A 22,348-nucleotide genomic window follows, 5' to 3' on the forward strand; every position below is an offset into this window, starting at 1 on the left:
TTTTTCTGGTTACATTGGCCTTATAGAGAAGCCGCATTATCTTTCTGTGTATAAAATAATGTGACAGTTAAGTAGCATTTAAGAAGAAAACATGTGGGTTGATAGAGAAGGTGCTTTTTAATTAGTCTTTTTAATCTAGTCATTTCACTCATGGAGGAAATGACTTCTTCACTACACGGGCCTCCTTTTCATAGGGAAATGTTCTAGGAAGGAAAAACAAAACAATGATGAGTGCAGTATCATCAGCAGCACAGTGAGGCAGGGGCTGAACATTGTCATTTTCAACAGCATACATAGTTAGATGCTTTCATCCAAGCTGAAAAGTATAAAGTCTTTTTAGATTTTTGGTAGGAGAGTGCCAGTTTGATACTTTTCCTGCATGGCATGCTTTCATTTTGTGGAAAAATGTATGCGTATACTGGACGTGTTGCTCTTTAGATTAAGTGCTTATGTCATGTCAATTAGGTGTGTCTGGATGTGAGCATTCTGGTTGCAAACATAGAGGTCAATTGGAAAAGCAACACCTGGTGCTCTCGTAGTGAGTAGTTTCCTAGGTGATCAGTGATTTTCTCTGTGTGTGTGTGTGTGCATGCGTGTGTTTGCTGTCCCCAGCCCAGGGGAAATCAGCTCATGTTTGAAGAGATTCCCTTTTGCACTGATTGTGCACTCGGCTGCTTGATCTGCGCAGAAGTAGCTGTTGATTTGATGGGGCCTTTGTTGCTGTGGAGCTGAGATACAGTTTGGGTTTCCTCCAGCCCAGCCAACAGGGACTGACATGAAAGTGCTTTCAGGATGTTTTATTCAGCAAGCGATCCTCTCGCTCTCTCTATCTCTCTATCTCACGCCATTTGTGCGGATTTCTATTGATTCCAAAGTTCACAGCAACAACAACTTCCATGCTGAACCCGGCCTTGCTTACAGTAGCTGGCTCTTCGTGACCAGACAACCTCGGTTGAAGTTGTCACGAAGACAGAAGAATATATATGTAGTCTAACTGACAGCTGGTCTAATCTCCTCTTGCACCACCAACCACTTGGATTGTAACAGCACTGAATTCTACCTTATTCTTAAAATGTGCTTGAAGTTTCTGTGTGTGCTGGGATTTGATTTAAATCCTACTCATAATGGAAATAAAGCTGCCAAATTTGGAAATTGTACATAGACCATTGTGTGTAGGATATTTCCGTGTGTATGAGGCAACTGAAAACCTATGCCTCAAGGAGGATTTGGAAAAGAACTTGATATTTAAACGACTAAACTTCTCGGTCTTAATATCAGCCCATTCTTGTCTGCCCATCTAGACACAGCAAAGACTGAGCTTCTCACTCATTAAGTTTGAAAAAAAAAAAGAAGATTGTGATGTAATTAAATATAATGCATCCTGTTGTCTGTTTCTTATATCATGTGTGCGTTACACCCAGCGGTTCTCTACGCGCTTCTGTGTTTTCCACAGGAAGAATTAGTGTTTTGTTTTCCAACTGGTTGCTTGCAACATTTTAGAGTCCCCACCCTGAGGTCACGTCCAATATAATGACCTGAAGTTCAACTGTATGTACAGGGTTAGGCCCCAGAGCCGTGGGTTTCCTGTTTGGCTGGTGGTAGAACACTAAAATATCCACAGACCAGGAGCATCTCAACTACCCATATAAACCACAGCCTCTGTGTGCTTAAGTTGAGAGCACACAAAATTTCTGCTTGCAGTATGGAAGTATAGAAGCAGACAAAAGTGTAAAATCAGGCTTGTAAGAAATGCAGTGGATGTGAGTGATTTAATGGATTCTACCTTAGCAAGCTAGAATCCATTAAAACTGATTGATTTGTTCTGTGGACTAGCTGTGTTTGAGCTGACTGGCTCAATGTCCTTTAAAGGTAATCTGCATCTTTTTTCCCCCCGTTTTCTTTTTGTTTGCGCATGTTCACACATGCACGTATGAGTTTGAGCTCTTGTTGCACCTCTTTAAAGCCTGTTAAAAGCTCAGTTAGAGATGGGTGCAAATGGTCCCGCCTACACACCTAAGAGTCTGCAGATGTTAACCGTCTCCTTCCTCTCTCCTGGCTTTTTATTTTTTCCTGTCATCTTTGACCCCCTCACACACACTTGCACAGTGAGGGATGAAATTACTTTGTGAAAAGGATTGCCTCTGTTGCCTGTTTTCATTATCAAATCGACACACACTGTAGCCTAGCTTGATTCTTTACAACACCTTGACAACAAAGCGTGTTCCCACAGGAATCCACCCTGGTGTGCGCTGTACTCCATGTGCATTCATGCCTTTTATACTTTACATCGTTTTGTGTGTTTGTACATAAACCATGTGCCATTTCTATGTGTTTATATAGTATGAGAGCTCTTTTAATCCACTTGTGTAGATCTCTGCCTGGAGTCTCTCTCTCACCAGCCCCACTACTCCCACATACTCCCTCCCACATATCCTCCTCTGGTTGGGCTAATCATCGCCTGTCACTTTGCCACCCACACACATGCATGAACATGCACACTAACACACACACACACACACACACACACACACACACACACACACACACACACACACACACACACCTGCTCTCCCTCCCTCATTTCTTTTTCTTTTCTTTCATTCGCTGTGTCTGCCATCCTACTCTTACTTTATTTCTCTCTCTCTTCATGTAGGTCTGGAGGGAGTGAGCAATTATAACCTCAGTGAGGCTTGTGGGGCTCTCCACCCCTTTTAGGGAAATGTGGTGTTTGTGGGGCTGGAGGTATTTACGACAGTCCCAACCAACCAGCCCTTCTTCATTGTGTTTATATCCATTTGAAGCTAGAGGCATGTTATTTACGACTACGCCTGTAGCTAAGGGAGTTTACAGGTTTAAACTCCTCCGGAAATTTCAAGCATTTTGATTCGTCACTGTAACAAGCCCTCTTTTAAATTTCTCAAGGCTGGTTGGTTAGATTTCTTCCAGTCAGTTAAGTTTCCCTATTTTTCCAGAAAAAGTCTTGCTTCAAAGTCTGGTGTGTTGGCTATTCTTGCTCTACTCAGTTGATTTCAGAGTTCAAATTAATATGACCTAAATAAAATTAAGAGTCTACACATAACTTTGCATGTCTGAAATATTGCCTGAATCATGGTAGATTGAATCTGTTGTCTTGTCTGCATTTTCTTGTTGCATAACATGGGCTATGCGTATTGCAAATAGACTAGTGCTTTTCTACTCTACTTGAGCACTCAAAGCACATTGCGCAACAACCCATTCACCAGTTCACACACACATTCGAACATGCACTTTTCTCTATGCCTAAGCGCTTTCTGTCTAGCATTTACATGCATTCTTACTCTGCTGAACGCATCAGGAGCAACTCAGGTTCAGTATCTTGGCCTTTAACACACAGACGAGAGCAGTCAGAGACTTAGCCATCAGCCTTCTGATTAGTAGATGACCTGCTCTATCTCCTAAGCCACAGTCACAATAGGTAGGCTCAAGCTGCCAGTCTCAAGCAGAGATGAGGCTATTCAGACCCACCTGATGCACAATTGAAAACACTGATTTATTGCGGCTGTCCATGCCAGTAGCTTTCAAGATGTAAACTTGGTGGTTTCCCTCTAACCAGTGAAAGTCAGCACATTCGTTTGTCCACTTGAGTATCACGGATCTGCATGACTGACTTTTCACTGAAGGTATGCTGGAAGGTTTTGGCCTCTTTAAGACTCAGTATGGTCAGTCTGTTCTTCTTTAAAACGTGCCTGTGCTTGGCTGGGTGTGTTCCATTATGCTGTCCTAAATGTTAGCATTTCAGTGAGAGCTTTTTCTAAAAACCTGTGCAAGCACCGAAAATTCGTAGATATCATATTGTTTTTATATTTGCTGTGACTTTCATTTACCCTGTCTCTGGCTAACAATAAAACAAACTCCCCTTTGGCCATTTGATTTATTCGTCTGTTTTCAACAACCCGGGCAAGAATGTGAAATGCATACACTTTAGACTCCCCAGCCAGAGGAAATCAAATATATTTCATCCCCTCTTATCAGCTTCTCTAGCCTTGCTAATAGCCAAATTTTAATAACATCTTGCATGATTCAGCACAAAGACATGTCTTTCGGGAAATAACATGCATTAGGAAAAAAAAAAAAGGGAGGCAAATATTAAAAGCACACACTCGCACACAAAAACTCATATTCCTCCCAGTAATTATTGTAAAAAAAAAAAAAAAGTGGTACACTCTGGGAAAATGAGGATGCAAACTGATGTAGCATATCTGTCTTTTTTTAGGTTAATGGACCTGGGACACAGGCATTAAATATCTGCCTGTAATTGTATGCTGTCTAAAAGACTACAGTAAATGACATGGTTGTTGCTGAGAGTAAATACTGGGACATGAGTTAACTTTGATATGCTGTATTTGAATGAGCACCCATAAGTACACTTGTATACTTTATACATGCATGTCGCTTTAACGGTCTGTCTGTCTCTCTTGCTCTCTCTGTCTGTCTTTAGTGTGGCCTACCTCTCTCCTCCTCCAGCACCTGTCCCTGTTTAAATGAGAGCAGAGGAGCTCTTTTCTTAGCTCTGTGCCACCATCCCAGGGGTCTCTGCCTTATCCTGCTCTATTTCTGAGATACGCATTGCATGCTGGGAAGCTAGTGGCCCCTACAGTCTCCATCTACACACATTCACAATGCCCTTCATTTGTTCATGGCAGGGAACGGCATAGTACTGGACAATTTTACTCAAGGCTCAGTGGAAAGGTTACTGTTAAAGTAATCCTACACAAAATCGAGGTTGTGTAGATCTATCACTTTAATAAAAGGTCACTAAGGTAGACAATGCAGAGATGTATAATCAATATAAACTACACAGCAGCTGTCCACAAAAATGCATATTAGCACACATACTCACACGTATAAAACACTATGTTGCTAGGCAACATGGTGGTTCTTGATAGTCTCATTCTGAACGATTAGTTACAGCAATCAATATGTTTGTTGTACTCGAATGTAGGCTCAGCCATCTGCAAATCTACCTATTTATTCTACCAAATACAGATAGTCTATGGAAAGTGTACCTTAGTGCCCTCTTAAAGAGATGGTGCACACTTTGAGGGTAGATATTCCTAAGTGAGTAAAGAAGTAAAAGCTGACAGAGCCACCTTGAGCCTTTTAATATTCAGCATATCATATAGCTTAGCCCAATCGGATGCTAAGATGAAATAATTCTAATCTTAAACGTCACCAGCATAGTGACCTAATGCTGTTGGGTTGTGGTGCTGTCCAATATTCGCAAGCTGCTAACCCTGGTCTCTGCTGGAAGTGGGAAACGTACAGGTGCTGTATACATTTTTAAAAATATATCTTTTACAGAAACAGCTCTGCCTTCAACTGGCTGCAGATCCAGGAGCAGCTTCTTCTCTGCTGCAGAGTGCTTCACTGCCAAAATGACTGCTACAGCACATTTAAATTCTGCTGGTTAGGCTGCCACCAATGAAAACCAGCAGTTAGTGCCATGCCAGTGTGAAAGTGTGATCAAACCAGTATGTCCACATCCGACATCCATTTATGCAAATCAGATTTTTATGTCATCATTTAAAACCTTGTCTAAAATTTCTATGCCATGATCCAAAAGAGTGTGTGTATTTGTAGGTCTGAGCATGTACATGGGAAATAATCCACTAGCAGCAACTCTTAGGGTGTAGCCTATACAAAACAGATCAATGCACTTTAGAAGCCCCAGTGAGTCTACTGTTGTTTCCTCTCAGTGGTGCATTAGTGTACTCTGTTGTGTTTAGATGCCCTGGTTTACATAGAGCTTTCTTTCAGGGTCAAGTAGCGCGCACACACACACACACACACACACACACACACACACACACACACACACACACACACACACACACACACACACACACACTCTCATGGTTAAAGAGCTTAGTTCGATTTTCAAAGCAACCACTCTTTTTTTTTTCTTATTTTAACATGACTGTGCTCTTTTTTTGTTTTTTTTCTTATAGCCTTATAGCATTTGATAAAACTATGCTGTATTAGGGATTTAAATGTAATGTGAGATAAAGGTTATTGCTCTTTTATTTTGAATGCTCTTTTTGTTTTGTTACATTGTTGTGTGACATGACAGCTGTGTTCTTCAGGGATTTTCCAGGTCTCTTCACTTTCCCCTGTCCTACCTCCTGGTGTCTCTTTGCCTAACTTACCCTAGATTGTGTTGAACTTTTTTTTTCACTCTGAAGTTGATACTTTTGATTCATAGATGTCTTTGTGTCAGGTGAGGGAAACAAAAGAATTTTACATCACAAACACAGTACTGTGTATTTCTTTATATTTTGGTTTCAATGAGTCAGACTTTCCTGTAACTTTTGGAGTGTTCTTAAGCAATACTGTAGTTCCTGATGCTTTCTGAAAGTCTTAAAGTTTTTCTTTGGATTTTGGCTGCTTTTTTACTCACTTTCAGTCTGATCCTCTGATCATTTTTGGAGGGAGGTTTCATTTGTTAAGCCACTTAACTTTGACCTATAAGTCATTCAAGCTTAAAAAGCTCTAACTGGACAAGTGGAGGACAAAAGAAGTGTGAGGTCTAAAAAGATATCTACGGCAGATAAACAGTATTCGATGTTGCTATTGCACAAGGGGGGTTGTGCAGCAGCAATCAAAGTATCAGTCACGGTGCCAGGCTTTGTTCGGCTTTATGCAGGTTTCCACTAGTTTACTAAAGTACACGCAGCTCTTATACTCCCAGAGGAGACCCCGCAAAACACATATAACAGTTTAGATGTATGGGGAGAATGACAGACAGGAAATGGTCTCCTGCAGTGATCCTTTAGCATATGGGTGACTTTTCAATCCAGTGGACTATATCGGCACCCCACACAAGTTTACGTTGTCATAAATGTATTGAGTCATGCATGTAAACCCCTAGCTTTACATGCATGACTTAGTGAGATCATAGTCCACTAATTAAAATAATTTTAGTGTTTAAAAAAAAATCATTATTCAAAAGATGCAAAAGTGATGCAAAATTTTCAGTCTCTACTGCCCCTGCGGTAGCATTAAATATTCAGAAAAGGCCATTGTGAAACTGAAAATATGCATATTTTTGGTTTTAAATTATTAGGTCAGCAGCCAAAAAAATAAAGGTTTTGGTTTAATGATGCCTGATCATTTGAATGTGCTGTCTACCTCTACCTCAGAATTAAAGTCAAGATTATGATATACATTTTTAAACTTTGCCTCACTTCCCTTCAGCCATTACATATTTCCCTGTTAAGCCTTTATTATGGCCTACATGCATGACACCATTGCTGGGCAAACTTATATCAGGCTAGTAGGTTGAACAGCTGTGACTGCTAAGCTTCTAATTTAAGCCAGAAGTCAAACATGCATCAGTATTTTTTTCTCCTCCTGTGAGAGGCTACATGAATGAGCAAAGTGGGAAACGAGTTCAAACGGAGTTTATCGTTGAGTTTACAGAACCTACGTGTACACGGGTGTGTGTCTGCGTTTTTACAAGAGAAGGAGATGGATGAACTTTAAATACAAGCTGGCCTCACCAGCTGTGCTTCCACAGTGTACTACACATGTGTAGCATACACCCTGGGCCATCCAGAGTCTCAGCTATTATCTGTGTCTCACACATTATACTGCTGTCCTATTATACTTGCCTACTTACAGTGTAGTTGTTTCCCTTGTGGCTTGGCTTGCCAGGTAGACTAGCGTTTACATCCCTGCTTAGTCACAGAAACTGTGTGCGCACACACACACACACACACACACACACACATTGTACTTTACTCAGACTCCCCAGGCGAGCCGCACACCACTCTCCTCTCCGGGAGATTTTATATGCGGATGCAATGATGGTTGATTGTAAGGATGGAGGTCTTTCAGCTGTGTTTTGTAACACAACATTTTGCCAGCATTGCTCCTCATCTTGTAGCTTCTTCCATGGCAACGACCCTCGCATTATCCTGCTTCCATGACAACCCTTAGTGAATCTGGTTTGACCTTCACCAGTGATTCAGTGTCTCTCCATCCACCTCCATTCTCTCCATCTCTGTCTCTCGTGTTGCAAACTTCCAGTTTTTATATATATTTTCTTCACCATAGCCCACATTCTGTTATTCACTTTTTTTTTCTCTATCTCCACCTGTGTGGGTGTATCGTGGCTGCTGTTACACAAGCAGTCAATACATCTACACAAGCTGATGTCATACTTCAGGGGACAGTCTGTTCATATGCATGCACTGGAGTCCTGCAGGCATGCTTCCTTATCTGACTCAGTGGTTTAAGCTAGCAGGCATGTGGCTGCTTGTTGCAGAGCTGCAGGTGCAGATAAACCAGATCACCTCACAACAAAGAAACTATTGTTTTTGTCAGCCAGGAACACAGGCGAGGTTCAAGTGCGCTGGGAAATATTAATACTAGAATGACAAGTCCATGAAAGTTTATTTACCGGTGTTTTTCTGCATATCCGATGTATCTGTATCTGAGTTTATGGTGAGCAACCTGTCATGTCAGTCCTTGATAGTATGCGGATATCCTTATCAGGCTGGTTGCTCTAAACACCAAGTGTCACTAGCTGTCGTGCATGACACATGTTTTCCGTAGAAACCAATAGCATTGCAAAACACATTCCGATTTTTCTCATTTTTGCTTCTTTATTAATTTTAGATGCAATGCTCTGATGTTAACTGCTATTGAAAGATGCCCACGTTGCTGTTGCTATTGCTGTTTTATGTGATGTTGAAGTTGCCATGGTAACAATTTGTATCCCCAAAGTGTGTGTTTTCTTTCTCTCTCTCTCTCTCTCTCTCTCTCTCGCGCTTGTAAAATATGCTTTGACGTTGTACGTACTGCAGTAATGAAACTACAGATGACAGGATGATATCTTTTTGAAAATGTGTTTTTGTACCTTTCTGGCATCTTCCAAATACCCTGTTTTGCCTATTTACTGCCACTGTACATGATGTGTGAGTGTACTTTTGTCGGCAGCAGGGTGATGGATACTCATTAGTTAATTGATCTGGCTAGTTGAAGCCACCAACAGAATGACAGAGTTTCTAAGCCTGAAGGGCTGTGATCAGGGATGAGTATCTGTAAGCTGCTTAGCAGGCCTGCTGGGAACTGACAGTATGCTTTGGCCTCCTTCTCAACCCCTGTGAGGCGCAAGATCAGCAGGCAGGTTGCAACATGAGCAAAAGGCGTTGCTGTCTAGGGCATTTGGTGATGAGCTCGTCAGGCGTTGTAGTGTCATTGATTGCAGTGAATTTAGCAAGTGATGAAGGAGGAAAAAAAATCTTGATAAGATGTCAGTTTTTTTGCTGCGCACACAGGTTTTCTGGTGATAAGCAAGTCAGCAAAATTGTAAAAGTGGAATTTTAATTCTGTCACTTTACTGTACTATAAGTCAGAATTGCTGGCAAATGCAGTAATACATATCCTAATAAACTACAGTATGCAGTGTTTTGTGCAATTTAATATGCATCTATATGCTGCCTCTAGATGCTGAATGGGGTTAAAAGTAGCTATGCTAGAAAAGTGTTTCATTCACTGCACGTTATGCTACTGTTAACAATTTTCTTGCAGAATGCTGATTGCATATTGCAGTTTCCTTCCCTCACACGGTGTAAACACCAAGCTCAAGTTTCGCAGCTCTGTATAAACTTTGGATTTGTGTTTTTCTTTGAACTATCAAAGTCAGCTCTGTCGTGGTCACTTCAGTGTCACCGGTTTGCACCGCGCTTGCTGTTTGTTGCGAAGGAGACCACTCCAAAGCCCTTTGGTGCAGAATAAAAGTTTGTTCTAAAACCACTTCAGCTCGAGTAGCGATTTTTACTTATGGAGCATTTTGAGGTGGGTTGAGATGTGCTCTCCTAGGTCAGTTTTCAAAAAGAGGCTGCAACAGGAGAGGAAATAAAGTGCTTTGTCCTTATTTGATGCTTTTATAAAATGGTCGCAACATTAATGTCTGCAGAGACAGAGTAATAGAGAATTGTTTTAACTTTTTTCCAGTCATGCTTTTAATTTCTTGGAACCTTTAATTGAAGGTTTCAATATGTAATGCTATGACAAAAAACTTTTGTTTATTTTATAAATGAAACCAAAACTAAACTCTTATCTCAGTGCTGTAGCCACTTACTGAAGTTCTCAATCTCTTCCCACTAAATATAGAGCATGTAGCATGTCTGATAGATCTAAAGGGGCTTTGGAAAATGTGTCTCATATTTCTGTACATGTATATCTCACACTGTCTTTACACCAGGCCTGTCTTTGTATGTTTGTATGTGTGTCCTTTGCTCAATGTTGCTCTTTGTATTCCTTTTCTTGACAATGCACTGCACATTCAGAAGAGGCAGTCTGTAGGTATATAAACATTAAAACCTCAGTAGCTGCATGACCCTACCTTATCTCTACGTTTTGGCTGTTTAACTTTACTTGTTTATTCTGTGGAGAGTTTAACCTTTCTTTTAGGTGTTTCTTTTTTTGTTGTTGCACTATAAATTACACTGCCTAGTAATCAAAGAAAGAAAGGCACTATGTTTGATCTCCACAAGACATCAGTATTTTTACCCTTGAACAACTAGATTTAATTTGAGCCTTTTGCTTCCCCCAGATTTTGTTTTTCACTTCATTCTCTTTTCATTTTTCCCCATCACTTGATGTTGCTTCCCTGCCTCGGATTTCTGCTATCTTGGGCCAAAAAACAAACTTTCATAACATTCTTCATCGTCCCAGTTGCAAGTCACTTGTCCTGTATGTTTGTGCGTCTTGTATTGCTACTGCATGGGCGTTGCAAGATGGGCTCTCTCTGTTTCTTCTCTGTTGCATACCTCATTTAATCTCTTTCATGTTTCAAAGTTTTTTTGTTTTGTTTTTCTTGTGGTTCCCCGTTCTCTCTGTTTGCTGCTCATGTTGTAGAGCACTGTTCATGTGTTTCTTCTCTGTCTCCCTGTTTCTCTCTGTGTAGGGGATGTGCTGTTCCAGATGGCAGAGGTCCACAGACAGATCCAAGTGCAGCTAGAGGAGATGGTTTGTATTCTGAGCTCAAAAGGTTTCTAACTGTGCAGCTCAACACTATATGGATACAATTTAAATCTTTTAACGGTAGATCAGCCAAGTTATTACAACAAGAATACAAGTGTTAGTTTGGTGGTGTGGCTCTGCTCCCAAAACAATTTGCCCAGTAATGACACAAATTTTGCCCGGAGCTATTGACAGTATGGGATAAGTGATGTTAAATTAACATAAACTGGTATTGAATGAATAGGCCTGCTGAGGCTATATCATCCACATTGCTAACACAGGAGGTGGTTGGGAAAGTCGAGTGAGTTAATTGCGCAGTATGGCATTCTGGGTAATTTTCTTCTTTGCTGCATTATCCAGAAGTTACTGCCATCTAATACAGAAAAATAATAAAAAAAATGTTGTTGCCCTCATTGCTGCCCTTTAGTCATTTATTTTGGACAGGGTTTCTTAATTATGCGTCTCTCCCAAATTAATGCTATATTGCCAAAAGTTTTCACTCACGCATTTAAATAAATTCAGGTGTTCCAATCACTTTCATGGCCACGGTGGTGTAAAATTAAGGCATACAGACTGCTTCTACATTTATTTCTGAAAGAATGGGTCACTCTCAGGAGCTCAGTAAATTCCAGCATGGTATGGTGATAGGACAACGAGTCCAGTTGGTTAATTTCCTTCCAACTAAATATTCCACAATCAACTGTTAGTAGTTTTATAACAAAGGAGAAGCGATTGGAAACAACAGCAACTCAGCCACAAAGTCGTAGACCGAGGGTGAATTTTCCATGTCCGAGCAGCGAGTTGCTGTTTTTCGGAGTTGGGCACAGCCCCTTAGTATCAGTGGAGGACACTCTTAATGCTTCAACATACCAAGAAATCTTGGACAATTTCACGTTTCCAACTTGTTGGGAACAGTTTGGGGACAGCCCCTTCATGTTCCAACATGAATGTGCACCATTGTACTAAGCAAAGTCTATAAAGATATGGATGAGCCAGTTTGGTGTGAACTTGACTGGCCTGCTCAGAGCCCTGACCTCAACACGATAGAACACCTTTGAGATTAATCAGAGTTGAGACTGCGACCCAGGCCTTCTTGTCTAACATCGGTATCTGACCTTGCTTCTGAAAGAATGGTCATAAATTCCCATCAACACATTTCTAAACCTTGTGGAAAGCCTTCCCGGAAGAGTTAAAGGTGCTAGAACTGCAAAAGGTTGGCCAACGTCATATTAAACCTTATGGATTAAGAAGGTCTCTCAAGTTCATACGTGTGTGAAGACAGACGAGCAAATACTTTTGGCATTATAGTGTATATGTGCGACTATCTGTGGGGTACCATCTTGAATCCGATTTAAGAGAGGAGCAAGAATGACCTGGGTTTAAAGTCCACCACTAATACACGGCATTATGCATGATAAAATCCCAAATTTGTTGCCCACATTCTCATTCAAAGTAGTAAATCCCTCCACATCTTCACTTTTCAAGCATTCTCCCAGAGGCTCTTGTTATAGCCAAACATTTTTCCTGTCTAAGATTAGATTTTTTTCCCCTTTCCATTCATTATATACGGTAACATTTTCAGTCTTTTGCTGCTTCTGTCCTTTTTCTTTTGTTTTGAGTGCTACATGAATTTTTAAAGGTTTAAATGATTTGATAGCCATATGCCTTTGGTTTATGAATATTTCAAATAGCATTCCAATTTTTTTGGAAACATTGTTGTGGTTTAAATGAATACATATATGGGATATTAGCAGAGCTTTACCTAAATTCCCATTTTTTGAACATTAAGTTAAATTGACATCACAGGACAATATTGTTTCTGCATGTTATCTCACTTACCACACAAGACCTGTCATGTTAACTTAAATCTTTTCCGTTTTTTTTCTCCAGCTGAAATCCTTCCACAATGAGCTCCTGTCCGAGCTCGAGAAGAAGGTGGACCTGGATGCTCGTTATTTGACTGTGAGTATTTGTACGTTGTGCTTCCAAATCCAGAGGAGAGCGCCACTTCATAAGTGCACTCCATATGTGAGCTTATTTTAACAGTTCATGTAATGTGGCATCAAATTAGTTACGGCTTGATTTGACCTTAAATGATTACAGAAATGGAGGTAAAGCCGTGTGTGTGTGTGTGTCTGTGTACACATGTGTGTTCTCAACTATTTCAAAGTCTGAGACAATTAAAGGGTCTGTCTGGGAAAGGAGATGTTTTGAAATAACATAATAACATTCAAGTCTACTCACCCCGTCAAGGGTAGACTGATTATAATAAACCCCTCCTGGAGTGTGTTGTGTGTAAGCGCTGTGAAGCTGGTCTACATGTGATATCTTTAGAATGAGTGGGTTGCAGCCTGAGTGTAGAGCAGTACTGCTGTGCCTTGTTTTGGGGGATGGGACGCTACCATTATTGTACTGTTTTGTTGGAAGGACCACGTTATGAGCTGCTTCAGCTCCCAGCTACTCACTCGCACACACTCATTATATAACATTGCTTTTTAATGGGGAGGGGTGGGTGTCATTTAACAGGGAGACCTATCAGTAAACTCAGATGGTGTTATACTGAGTTAATATTAAAGCCGTGAGATGTGTTAGAAACCATCTTGAATTGCTGACTCTCTTATACAACTAATATAAATTTCTCATTCTTCTGCAGTTTCAGACATTTATTTCTGGGAATTTCCCCGAGCCTTTAACAACCATCATTTAATATGGATGCCTTTCTGATCTGCTGCAGTGACAATAGTGATCACTTTACCTCAGACTTTTTGAAATAATCATCTGAAACTTTGACTGAGTTCAGAAAGACTGGAGTGTTTCCTCTGGGGGATTTTTCTCTCTTTTCTTCTATTTTGCTTGTGTTCCATGAAATCCACATCAGAGTTTGGACTGAATAACACTGAATTCCAAAAAGCAAAGAGAAGCATCTCAGTCAAATCAGCCTTCAAAACAAGGGTCAAATTCTCGACGCATACCAAAGTTCACCATCTGACCCCTCTGTTTCTAATCTGCTTTAAGCACACAAACCAGTTATCTGTCTGGAATAATGATGGAGAGTTGTGTAGTAAACGCATGAAAGTGTACTGGCTTTAGCTTTAATTAGGGGGTGAATTTCAGCTCAACAAAGAGGATGTTTGGGATATTACTTTATATACCCTGCAGGGCAAACTTACTCAATAGTCAATTGTTCTGTTTCTACTCACTGCTATGATTTATGTGCTAAAGTGTGTTCACAATAGAGCCACAGCTCCCAGGACTTAAATTAAATGTCAATAGCAGAACAGCAAATGCTGTGTGCACAGCTTTTCTGGAAGGACTGAGGTAACGAAAGGATGGGTTATTCATATTCGTTGTTATTGTGTTACAAATAGGATAACCTGTGCACAGACGTATTTTGGTATTTTTTCTTTTGTGAAAACATTAAACAGAGGGACTTCTTATGTTAAATTTTGTAGTAGTGGCCAAAAAAATCCCAGCCATTTTTTTTAAGTGTGGTGTTGGGTGAGGTCTGTGCTGTTTACAGGATTTCAGTCAAGCTCAATCCTATAGAAGTAAGCCACCCTTTTCTCAGCTATGAAATTGAAAAACCGCATGTGTCATACTGCTAGATTCCTGGTGACAACAGCGGCTTCTTTTCTGTGCCTTTTCAGAATACCTAGAATATGCTACCTGCATCTTCAGTGACTTACAGTATGCAAATGTGGGTGTTGAACCCTCATGCATGAGCTCTCCAATTTTGCCGTGTACTGAAACCACATGAGCTTTGTCACACTAGGCACTGTTTCTATAGCAACAGAGCTGGTAAAGCCTGGAAACAAAGTTGTAAATGAATAAATAAGCAAATTATATTAATCAAAATACATTTCTGGTTTAAAAAAACACTAATGAATAGCTTTTATCATTTTTACAAGCAATCATGCATTGGTTTTGTTTTGTTTTTTTGTTTTTTTGTTTTTTTAAACATTGTTGGATCTCACTGATTGTTGCCCATTTCACATCATGAAAATCAATTTTAACCAGGTTGAGAAAGTACTTAGTGACAGCAAATGCTTTAGGAGACACAATCGCAAGCAGTGCAGATGTTAAATCAGTCAAAAGGGACAAATAAAAAGCAATCCCAGAGCTTATAAAAGATTATGTAAATTAAAAAAGACTGCTTTGGGACATTTTTAAATTATCCTATCTTGCAGCATCAGTGCCATACAAAAATAATTTTCTGGTGTATCATAAAACTGAAGCATGTTTCAGAACTCTAGCAAATTATTTCTGTGCTTTTGTGCTATGGGTGGAATCCAGAGTTTTGTTTTTTAGTTTTCTTCTGAGCTTCAAACTTGCCTGAAAACCTTTGGGAAATGGTTTTCATTCCTGTTACTTACTTGCCTCATTTATTTCTCTGCCTTTTTGTTTTTTTCTCACTCAGACTATTTAATTTGCCGCCCTGTTTTAGGAAGTCTAATTTTGTGTTGTGCACCACTTGCTGCCCCACGTAGGCTGCCCTGAAGAAATACCAGATGGAACACAAGAGCAAAGGGGAGAGTCTGGAGAAGTGCCAAGCTGAACTAAAGAAGCTGCGCAGAAAGAGCCAGGGCAGCAAGAACCCCTCCAAGTATGGAGAAAAAGAGATACAGGTGAGCCTGTTTTGAGAGTTTTTGCATGTCTTCAAACATTTGCAATTATTACAATGAAAGGGCAACATTTAAGTATGCAAAGCCCCCAAGAACAGAAATGACAAGAACAAAATTCAGAAATAACAAACCAAATCTTGAGTTTCTCAAGTCAGATGGACTGCTGTGCTTAGTTTCAGCAGGATTTCCATGAATTTGGGTGACTTATAAGATTGAAAACAGCTAGGAAGCGGTGGTGATGAGGAGTCTTCCTGAGTGGGAAGGCAAATAGTGGAGGTTTGATTATGAACTGTGCACCCTTAACAATCTTTATTACATTGAGACACGTATGACAAGCACTTTGACAAGAACATGCGTGAGGAAATAACTACACTAATTCATGTACCGAGGTGTGTGCACTTTACTCAGCCAGTATGTTACAGCACAAGGCTTTGATCAACGTTTTAATGGGGTGAGTAAAAGCACAGCCTGCAAATGCGACACAAAATAGATGACTCAATTATCAAAAATGGGCTAGATACGATGACAGAAATCTGAGGATGTTATACATCAAATGTTGATGGTTAAAAAAGAAAAATCATAGCCGGATGTTATCCAAGTATACTATTTATCCAATTTTTTCTGTGTTCTAGTTGCTTAATAAAATGATTATCCTAATAATACTACAGCATATCACAGCCTGAACTGTCTTAGCCAAGCTTTCTTGTAGTTTAAGTAGGAACTCCGGAAGAGTTCACCAGGCTTCTCAAAGCTCTGCGTTGGATGTTAGCTACCTTTAGTTCCCACACTGCTTCGATAATGGTGAGGTCCAGGCTCCTGGGAGGCCAGTACATGTGTTAGTACTGATAGTCCTATCTAGTACTGATATTTAGTTACTGATAGTGGTCCATTGTTTGGCTTTCTATTCAGGTATGCTTTTAAATCATTGGCAGTGTGTGTGGTAATGCTGAAAAATGACGTTGCTGGCAAAGAGATGCTTTTCAGTTGGGATTGCATGTTGGATCAAAATCTAAAATCTGGGTAGAAACTCACTGTTGTATCTCTCTCCTGACGTCCCGTGCATATAAATCAACAACTTCAGTTTTAGATTTATCACTCCATAACACTAATTTCTCATCTCTTGAATCTTGTATCAAATCGTGATTTATTCATTTTTTCCAAATTTCTTAAAGACATTATTTTCAGACACAGTTCATCTGCTATTAATATTTTTATTAAGTCTGCCACTCCTTTTGCACTCCACTTGTACAGTTTCCTCAAATTTCTTAAGGTAACACTGTGCACCATGCTGGTATATGCCAGTCTTTAAGCTAATACCTCTCTAGGAATCACCTTGATGCAAAAGATGCAATTTTTTTTATGCCTGTCAAAATGTGTTATCTTTGGCATCTTTTTGCAGATTCATCTCAAGAAATCAGAACAGATTACATGTTCTGTGACAGGCTGCCAGTTACAAAACGCCTAAAGATACAACCTAAAATTGGCTCTTTTCCAAGATGTGTTTTACGTGTGGACAAAAAAGTGGTTCATCCCTTGATTTAGGTGCCTGTTTATTCATAGGTCAAAAAAATGAGTGCTAAAGCAGGAAATATCCAAAGAGAAATGTTTGAAATACTGACAGCCTGGAGAAATGGCTGGAGAAATGTTGCTCAAGACCACTTTAAAAACAGCAGAATATCTAGCTCCTTTAGAAATAAAATATAAAGGAATGATCAATGGCTCAACGCTTTTGCACAGTACTGTGTGTCTTTTGCACAGTTATTAGAAATTCGACATTTACTTTATAACCTGCTGTGAAGTATAGATCAAATGTTTAATCATCACTTAAAAGAAAATGATTTTAAAAAACAAAGCAATCAAACTGTAAACAATGCTGACTCAGTGTTTACGTGCATTATGGAAACTGGATCCACGAAGAGATCAAAGCACCGTTTGCATTCATTTCGTGATTGTTTCCATAGGAAAGCAGCATCTGTGGGAGTCCTTCGGGTGAAACGAATGTTGACGAGTTGAAAAGACTCTTTGCTGTTAGACATAACTTAATTAGTTATCTTTCATAGTTCATTATCTAGCATTTGACCACCTGCTTGACAGCAGAAAACATGCTCCTGCAAAGGCACTCCTTTTCTCATTGTCAGGCTTTATTCAAATGCTGTCTGCATGTTTATTTGTTTAGTCCTGTAGCCAGTGTCAATATCAAACTGAGAAAAATGACACAGCAGAGAATGTCAACAGTGTGATTGCTGTTCCTTCACAAGGCTGAAAACTTGAGTCTGATGGAGGGAAAAATGTCAAACTAACAGGTCAAGACTTGTAGGGTAATTACTGCGGGGTTGGTCTTTGCCGTGAAGTGTGGCCGTCCATGACAGAATCCGATTGATGATTCTAGCCTCACTTAAGCGTAGCACTGTTTTCCAGAGTTCTCTGGGTTTAAAAACATTCCTTTGCTTTTCAGGTTCTTGAAGAATAGGCTCCTCCTCTGTCTGATCAGTTTACATGCTGTGACACGCACTTAGTCACACATCTGCCCTATCCTGTCTGGAGCAGTATGGCAGTGCTGGATTGATCTGACTGTTGTGTCACATTGAGTTTGTTCCACGGTGTCAGGCATGTCATGAAGAGACGCCGTCTGAAGTGTCATCATAAAGCATCAAAGCTCGCAGCGTGTAGCCCTCCGGTTTTGTTCAGACCACTGCTTGAATTGAGAGGGATGTTTGAGGGCACTACAGCAATAAAGCTCAGCTAAGAATGGCAAGTTGCTACATGTATCTGGCTACCTGAAGCGTGTGCTACATAATTAGACCTCTGGTAAGGTTCCCATGGCATCATTTGATAACAGCAACTGCAACTTTCAGAAATAAGAAGTGCAAATAGTAGTTTAATGATGTAAAATTTCAAAATATTGGTCTAAATTCCCGATATAAATGACAGGCCAACTTAGACGAATGCTTTCTGTCTTTACATTCTACTGACAGTTTAGCTTTATTATAGACTTCAGAGTTGTAATAGGATTGCAAAAGACCCCTGGGGGCATCAATCCATCTTTTTTTTTCTTAATGGCTGTGCAAAAGGAAAGTAGTTGCTACAGTAGTTGGGCAAATAAACTGACTAATATCACAGAGCTACTACCCAAAAAAGCAAAAAATACACCTTTTGCTTATTGGGCATAGAGAAGTGAAGCTCTTCTTCTGAGTTTGTATGATCAGAAAAGCTCTGGACCTACAATGTTCAGTCAGTTAGCAGAAAAGAAGAAATCAATCTCCCTTTCTCATTTTCAGCCCGCTCACTCTCCCTGATCATATCATGTCTGTGGGCGTGTGAGAGAAAAGTCAACTCGTTTGTGCCTGAGCCCCGCAGGGAAGACGACACACAGAGAGGGAAAGAGCCCTGCACTCCCACAAGACCTGTGCTGCACAATGACAACCATCCACCTAGAAAGAGATAGAAAGTGACCGGCTGCAGATATAAAGTCTGCAGCTTACTTTGTGCAGATAGAAAATGGTTCTTTCTCCAGCAACTGAGAAAGCACAACTAAAAGTTGCTAAGATGCACTCACCATTTCCTTCTCCTAAGCCACATTTCTGTTATTTTAGCAGATGAGAGGCAAAACGATTTCCTTTTTTTCGTGGCCTCTCTTTTCATTAAAAAGTAAAGTATGTCTGAACCGTCTGGCAACAGACACCGGCAAACTTATTGATCGTCTTCCTCTCCTCTCACTCCACTGTCTCTCCCGCTTCGGTATATGTCCCTTTGTATTTCCTCCCCTCCTCATTCTCTCTTGCCTTCAGTGGTCAAAGCCTGCTAGAATACTAATCAGTTCATTATATAGTTCATTGGAGAGGACAAAGGTACTATAGAAAGGTGTTTCATCTAGATAAACTCCTTTGCTCTGTAGAGGCTGTTAATAAGAGCCCAGACAGTCACAGACAGACGAGTTCACGATTAAGAATTAATGTCATTAGATGTTTGATAAGCTCTGTGTCATAAAAAAAAATGAAAAGTGATCCCAACCTGGAATTGTGGGTACATTCATTCACATTCATGCACAGCTTGAAAAAGGCACAAGATATGAGCTTTGACAAAGACACTGTAATGTGTAGTTTCCTTCTGTCGTGCCCTGAAGCATTACAATACAGTTCTTGAATCCGAAGAGTACTGATGAGGAAGGAACAGAAGAGCAGACCTAAGCAGCTCTGAGCTGTGCAATGAGATGCTCTCGAATCCCCACAGGAATAAACGGAGTATAAACAGTTTTGATGTTTTGAATCTTACAGTTTTCTTTCTTTACACTTTTTGAAGGATGTGAACGCTCCTCCCTCCACGTTGCGTGCAATTATGGAAAGCCCTGTTGGTACACAGTGCAACAGAGTGCATAATGCCACATGCAGTTTTTGCTGTCTTATTAGGATTTCGTCCTGAATATGTCAGTGTAAAGAGGCATAAAAAGAGAGAGGCAGATATGCTAATCCAGTGAACTCTGAATGTAAGAACTGCACTAACTTGTAGCAGGTTCCGTTCATGTTCATAACCTTTGCAAAACAAGTCATTTGATCTATGATGTAGCCTGAGGTCCCTAAGCTATAATAGTGGCTGGTGTTTGCTTAGGCTTTTTCTTACTGCATCATTGTCTTGGGTTACTTTGGTGACCTTTTGAATGACTGAGAATTTGGGGCTTGTGAATTTGAAAAGTGGAGAGGGCACACTGGTTGAGCTGCTCCTATTAGCTCTGCTTAGAAGTGCTAGAAAGGCTAGCAGACTGTGAGTCACAGGCTGCAGAAACAAAAAAGGGTCACTCCAACAGAGAAATGAGAAGAAGAAGAGGAGCAGATCTTTAAATGGTCATTTTGTGGCTTCCCTGATATAACTGAAGACCCATTTACACATTTTAGCAAGCTGAATTGTCCACCTTTGGGGCGGATGTGTGACATATTTCTCTCTTGCTTTCTGCCTCCTCTCTTTATTCTCTCTGCAATGTAGACTATGACTCATACCAAAACAAAATTGCAGTCTTTAATAAGAAAGCAACAGGTGGGAGCAGGAATGCCCCAAATTAAAATGTAGTAAAAAAAAAAAAAAAAGAGCTCTCAGTAGCCTAAAATGTGTGCATCATTCTTCCATCCTTCTCTTTCCTGATTTGCAACCTGGCTCCATTGAATTGTGTAATGATGCAGGTGAATTTCTTCCTGTGACAAAAGGCTGGATTTCAAAATGTGGTGAGCACTGTTTGCTCACAGGAAGACGGTCCCAGGTTCAAATCCACCGGCCGTCTGGGACCTTTTTCTGTCGAATTTGCATGTTCTTCCTGTGCCTGTGTGGGTTCTCTCCAGGTACGCCGGCTTCCTCCCACAATTGAAAGCCAAGCATGTTAGGTTAATTATAAATTGGCGGTAGGTGTGAACCTGAGTGTGAATGGTTGTTTGTCTTGCTGTGTTAGCCCTGAGACAGACTGGCAACCTGTCCAGGGGTTTCCCACTTCTAAGTGGGGTACTGGCTAGGGGTACTGGGGTACCCCTGTACTGGGGTACAGTCCCACACCTCCCCCCTTGTGACCCTGAATTAGATAAGCAAACGAATGGCTGGACACATCTTTTTCAAAATATTTGTGTTCACTATCATTTAGCCACTTTAAATATTCCTACACGCATGGAATCAGTGTTGTGTTGACTGCTGGCAGTGGGGAAGTAGTGTGCTCTGGTGGTTACTCAATGAAATGCAGTACATCGGCGCTGCGTGGTCTCACCGTGGGATCTTAGATTTGCCTACGGGCAGGAATTTGATCAACTTCATCAGTCTTAATGGGCCACAATGTGGAACCCTCGAACTTCTATTTTAATTAAGAACACTGAACTTAGGACCTATTAATCACACTGAGATGCCAACAGCAGCAAAAGTTATGAACTATTTTTCTCTTTTCAGCCAGTAAGATTCAAATACCCAGGAATCATGTTTGATGCAGACTTGTGGCTTTACTATGCAGTGGTTTACACCTTCGCCGAACCAGAAGGTCATTCGAAGCAGACCTAAAGTAACCTCTGTGGTGACCCCATATGTTAAGGAAGCAGCCGAATTTAGCTAATATTTGATTCAGACTAATCCAAACTTTACTTTTTAAGAATATTTATCATAAACCTGCCAGGACTACAGATTAAAATTTGCATGTATGGCTAAATTTCTTAAATTCCTATGATGGATTTATGTGCTCATGTAAATAATGTGCATTGTCGATATCTTATTCTTGCAACATTTATGTTTAACATAGATGACCTGAATGAAGTATATTTACAGAGCATTCAACCAAAAGAAACCCCAGTTTTCACTCTAGTTAAAAATCAATGCAAGTAAATATAACACACTCTTCTAGGTCAGTATTTATTAGCAGATGGTACAGTATTAAAGCCATGAAAGTCGACTCATTTGACCTACTTTTAGAATAGTCTGCAAAACTCTTAGCTACTTGAATGCAAACTCGATGCATTGTAAACGCACTTTGGAAGAACGTGGTCACAAAAACACCTAAATGCCATTTCATCTTGGAAAAAAAAGACTCCCTATAGCTTCTCACCACTTACTGACCCTTCGATGCGTGTGCATGTCTGTGTGCTGTCCCCGCTGACATTTCCCATTTTACAGAATTCATGTTTAGACAAACTTAAAGTTTGGGATCTCTCCCTCCTGCTGTTTTAACATTACTCACTCTTGTACAGACATTAACACAC

At 40.3% G+C, this 22,348-nt stretch overlaps 1 protein-coding gene across 6 annotated transcripts in view; it reads left to right on the forward strand.

Annotated features, from left to right (window-relative positions):
• LOC146519969 (BAR/IMD domain-containing adapter protein 2-like) overlaps positions 1-22,348 on the forward strand; it is a 51,929-nt gene that overhangs the window by 18,051 nt on the left and 11,530 nt on the right. For all 6 annotated transcript variants that reach the window (XR_014873918.1, XM_085158330.1, XM_085158327.1 and 3 more), the window contains exons 4-6: positions 10,955-11,016; positions 12,901-12,972; positions 15,498-15,635. Coding sequence is in view for 5 of the 6 variants with exons in the window: in XM_085158330.1 (XP_085014456.1) it covers positions 10,955-11,016; positions 12,901-12,972; positions 15,498-15,635 (272 nt within the window). In the remaining variant the exon portion in view is untranslated. The remainder of the gene's footprint in view (positions 1-10,954; positions 11,017-12,900; positions 12,973-15,497; positions 15,636-22,348) is intronic.

The sequence above is a fragment of the Neolamprologus multifasciatus genome, chromosome 4 (genome assembly GCF_963576455.1).
Source record: "Neolamprologus multifasciatus chromosome 4, fNeoMul1.2, whole genome shotgun sequence".
NCBI classification, from domain to species: domain Eukaryota; kingdom Metazoa; phylum Chordata; class Actinopteri; order Cichliformes; family Cichlidae; genus Neolamprologus; species Neolamprologus multifasciatus.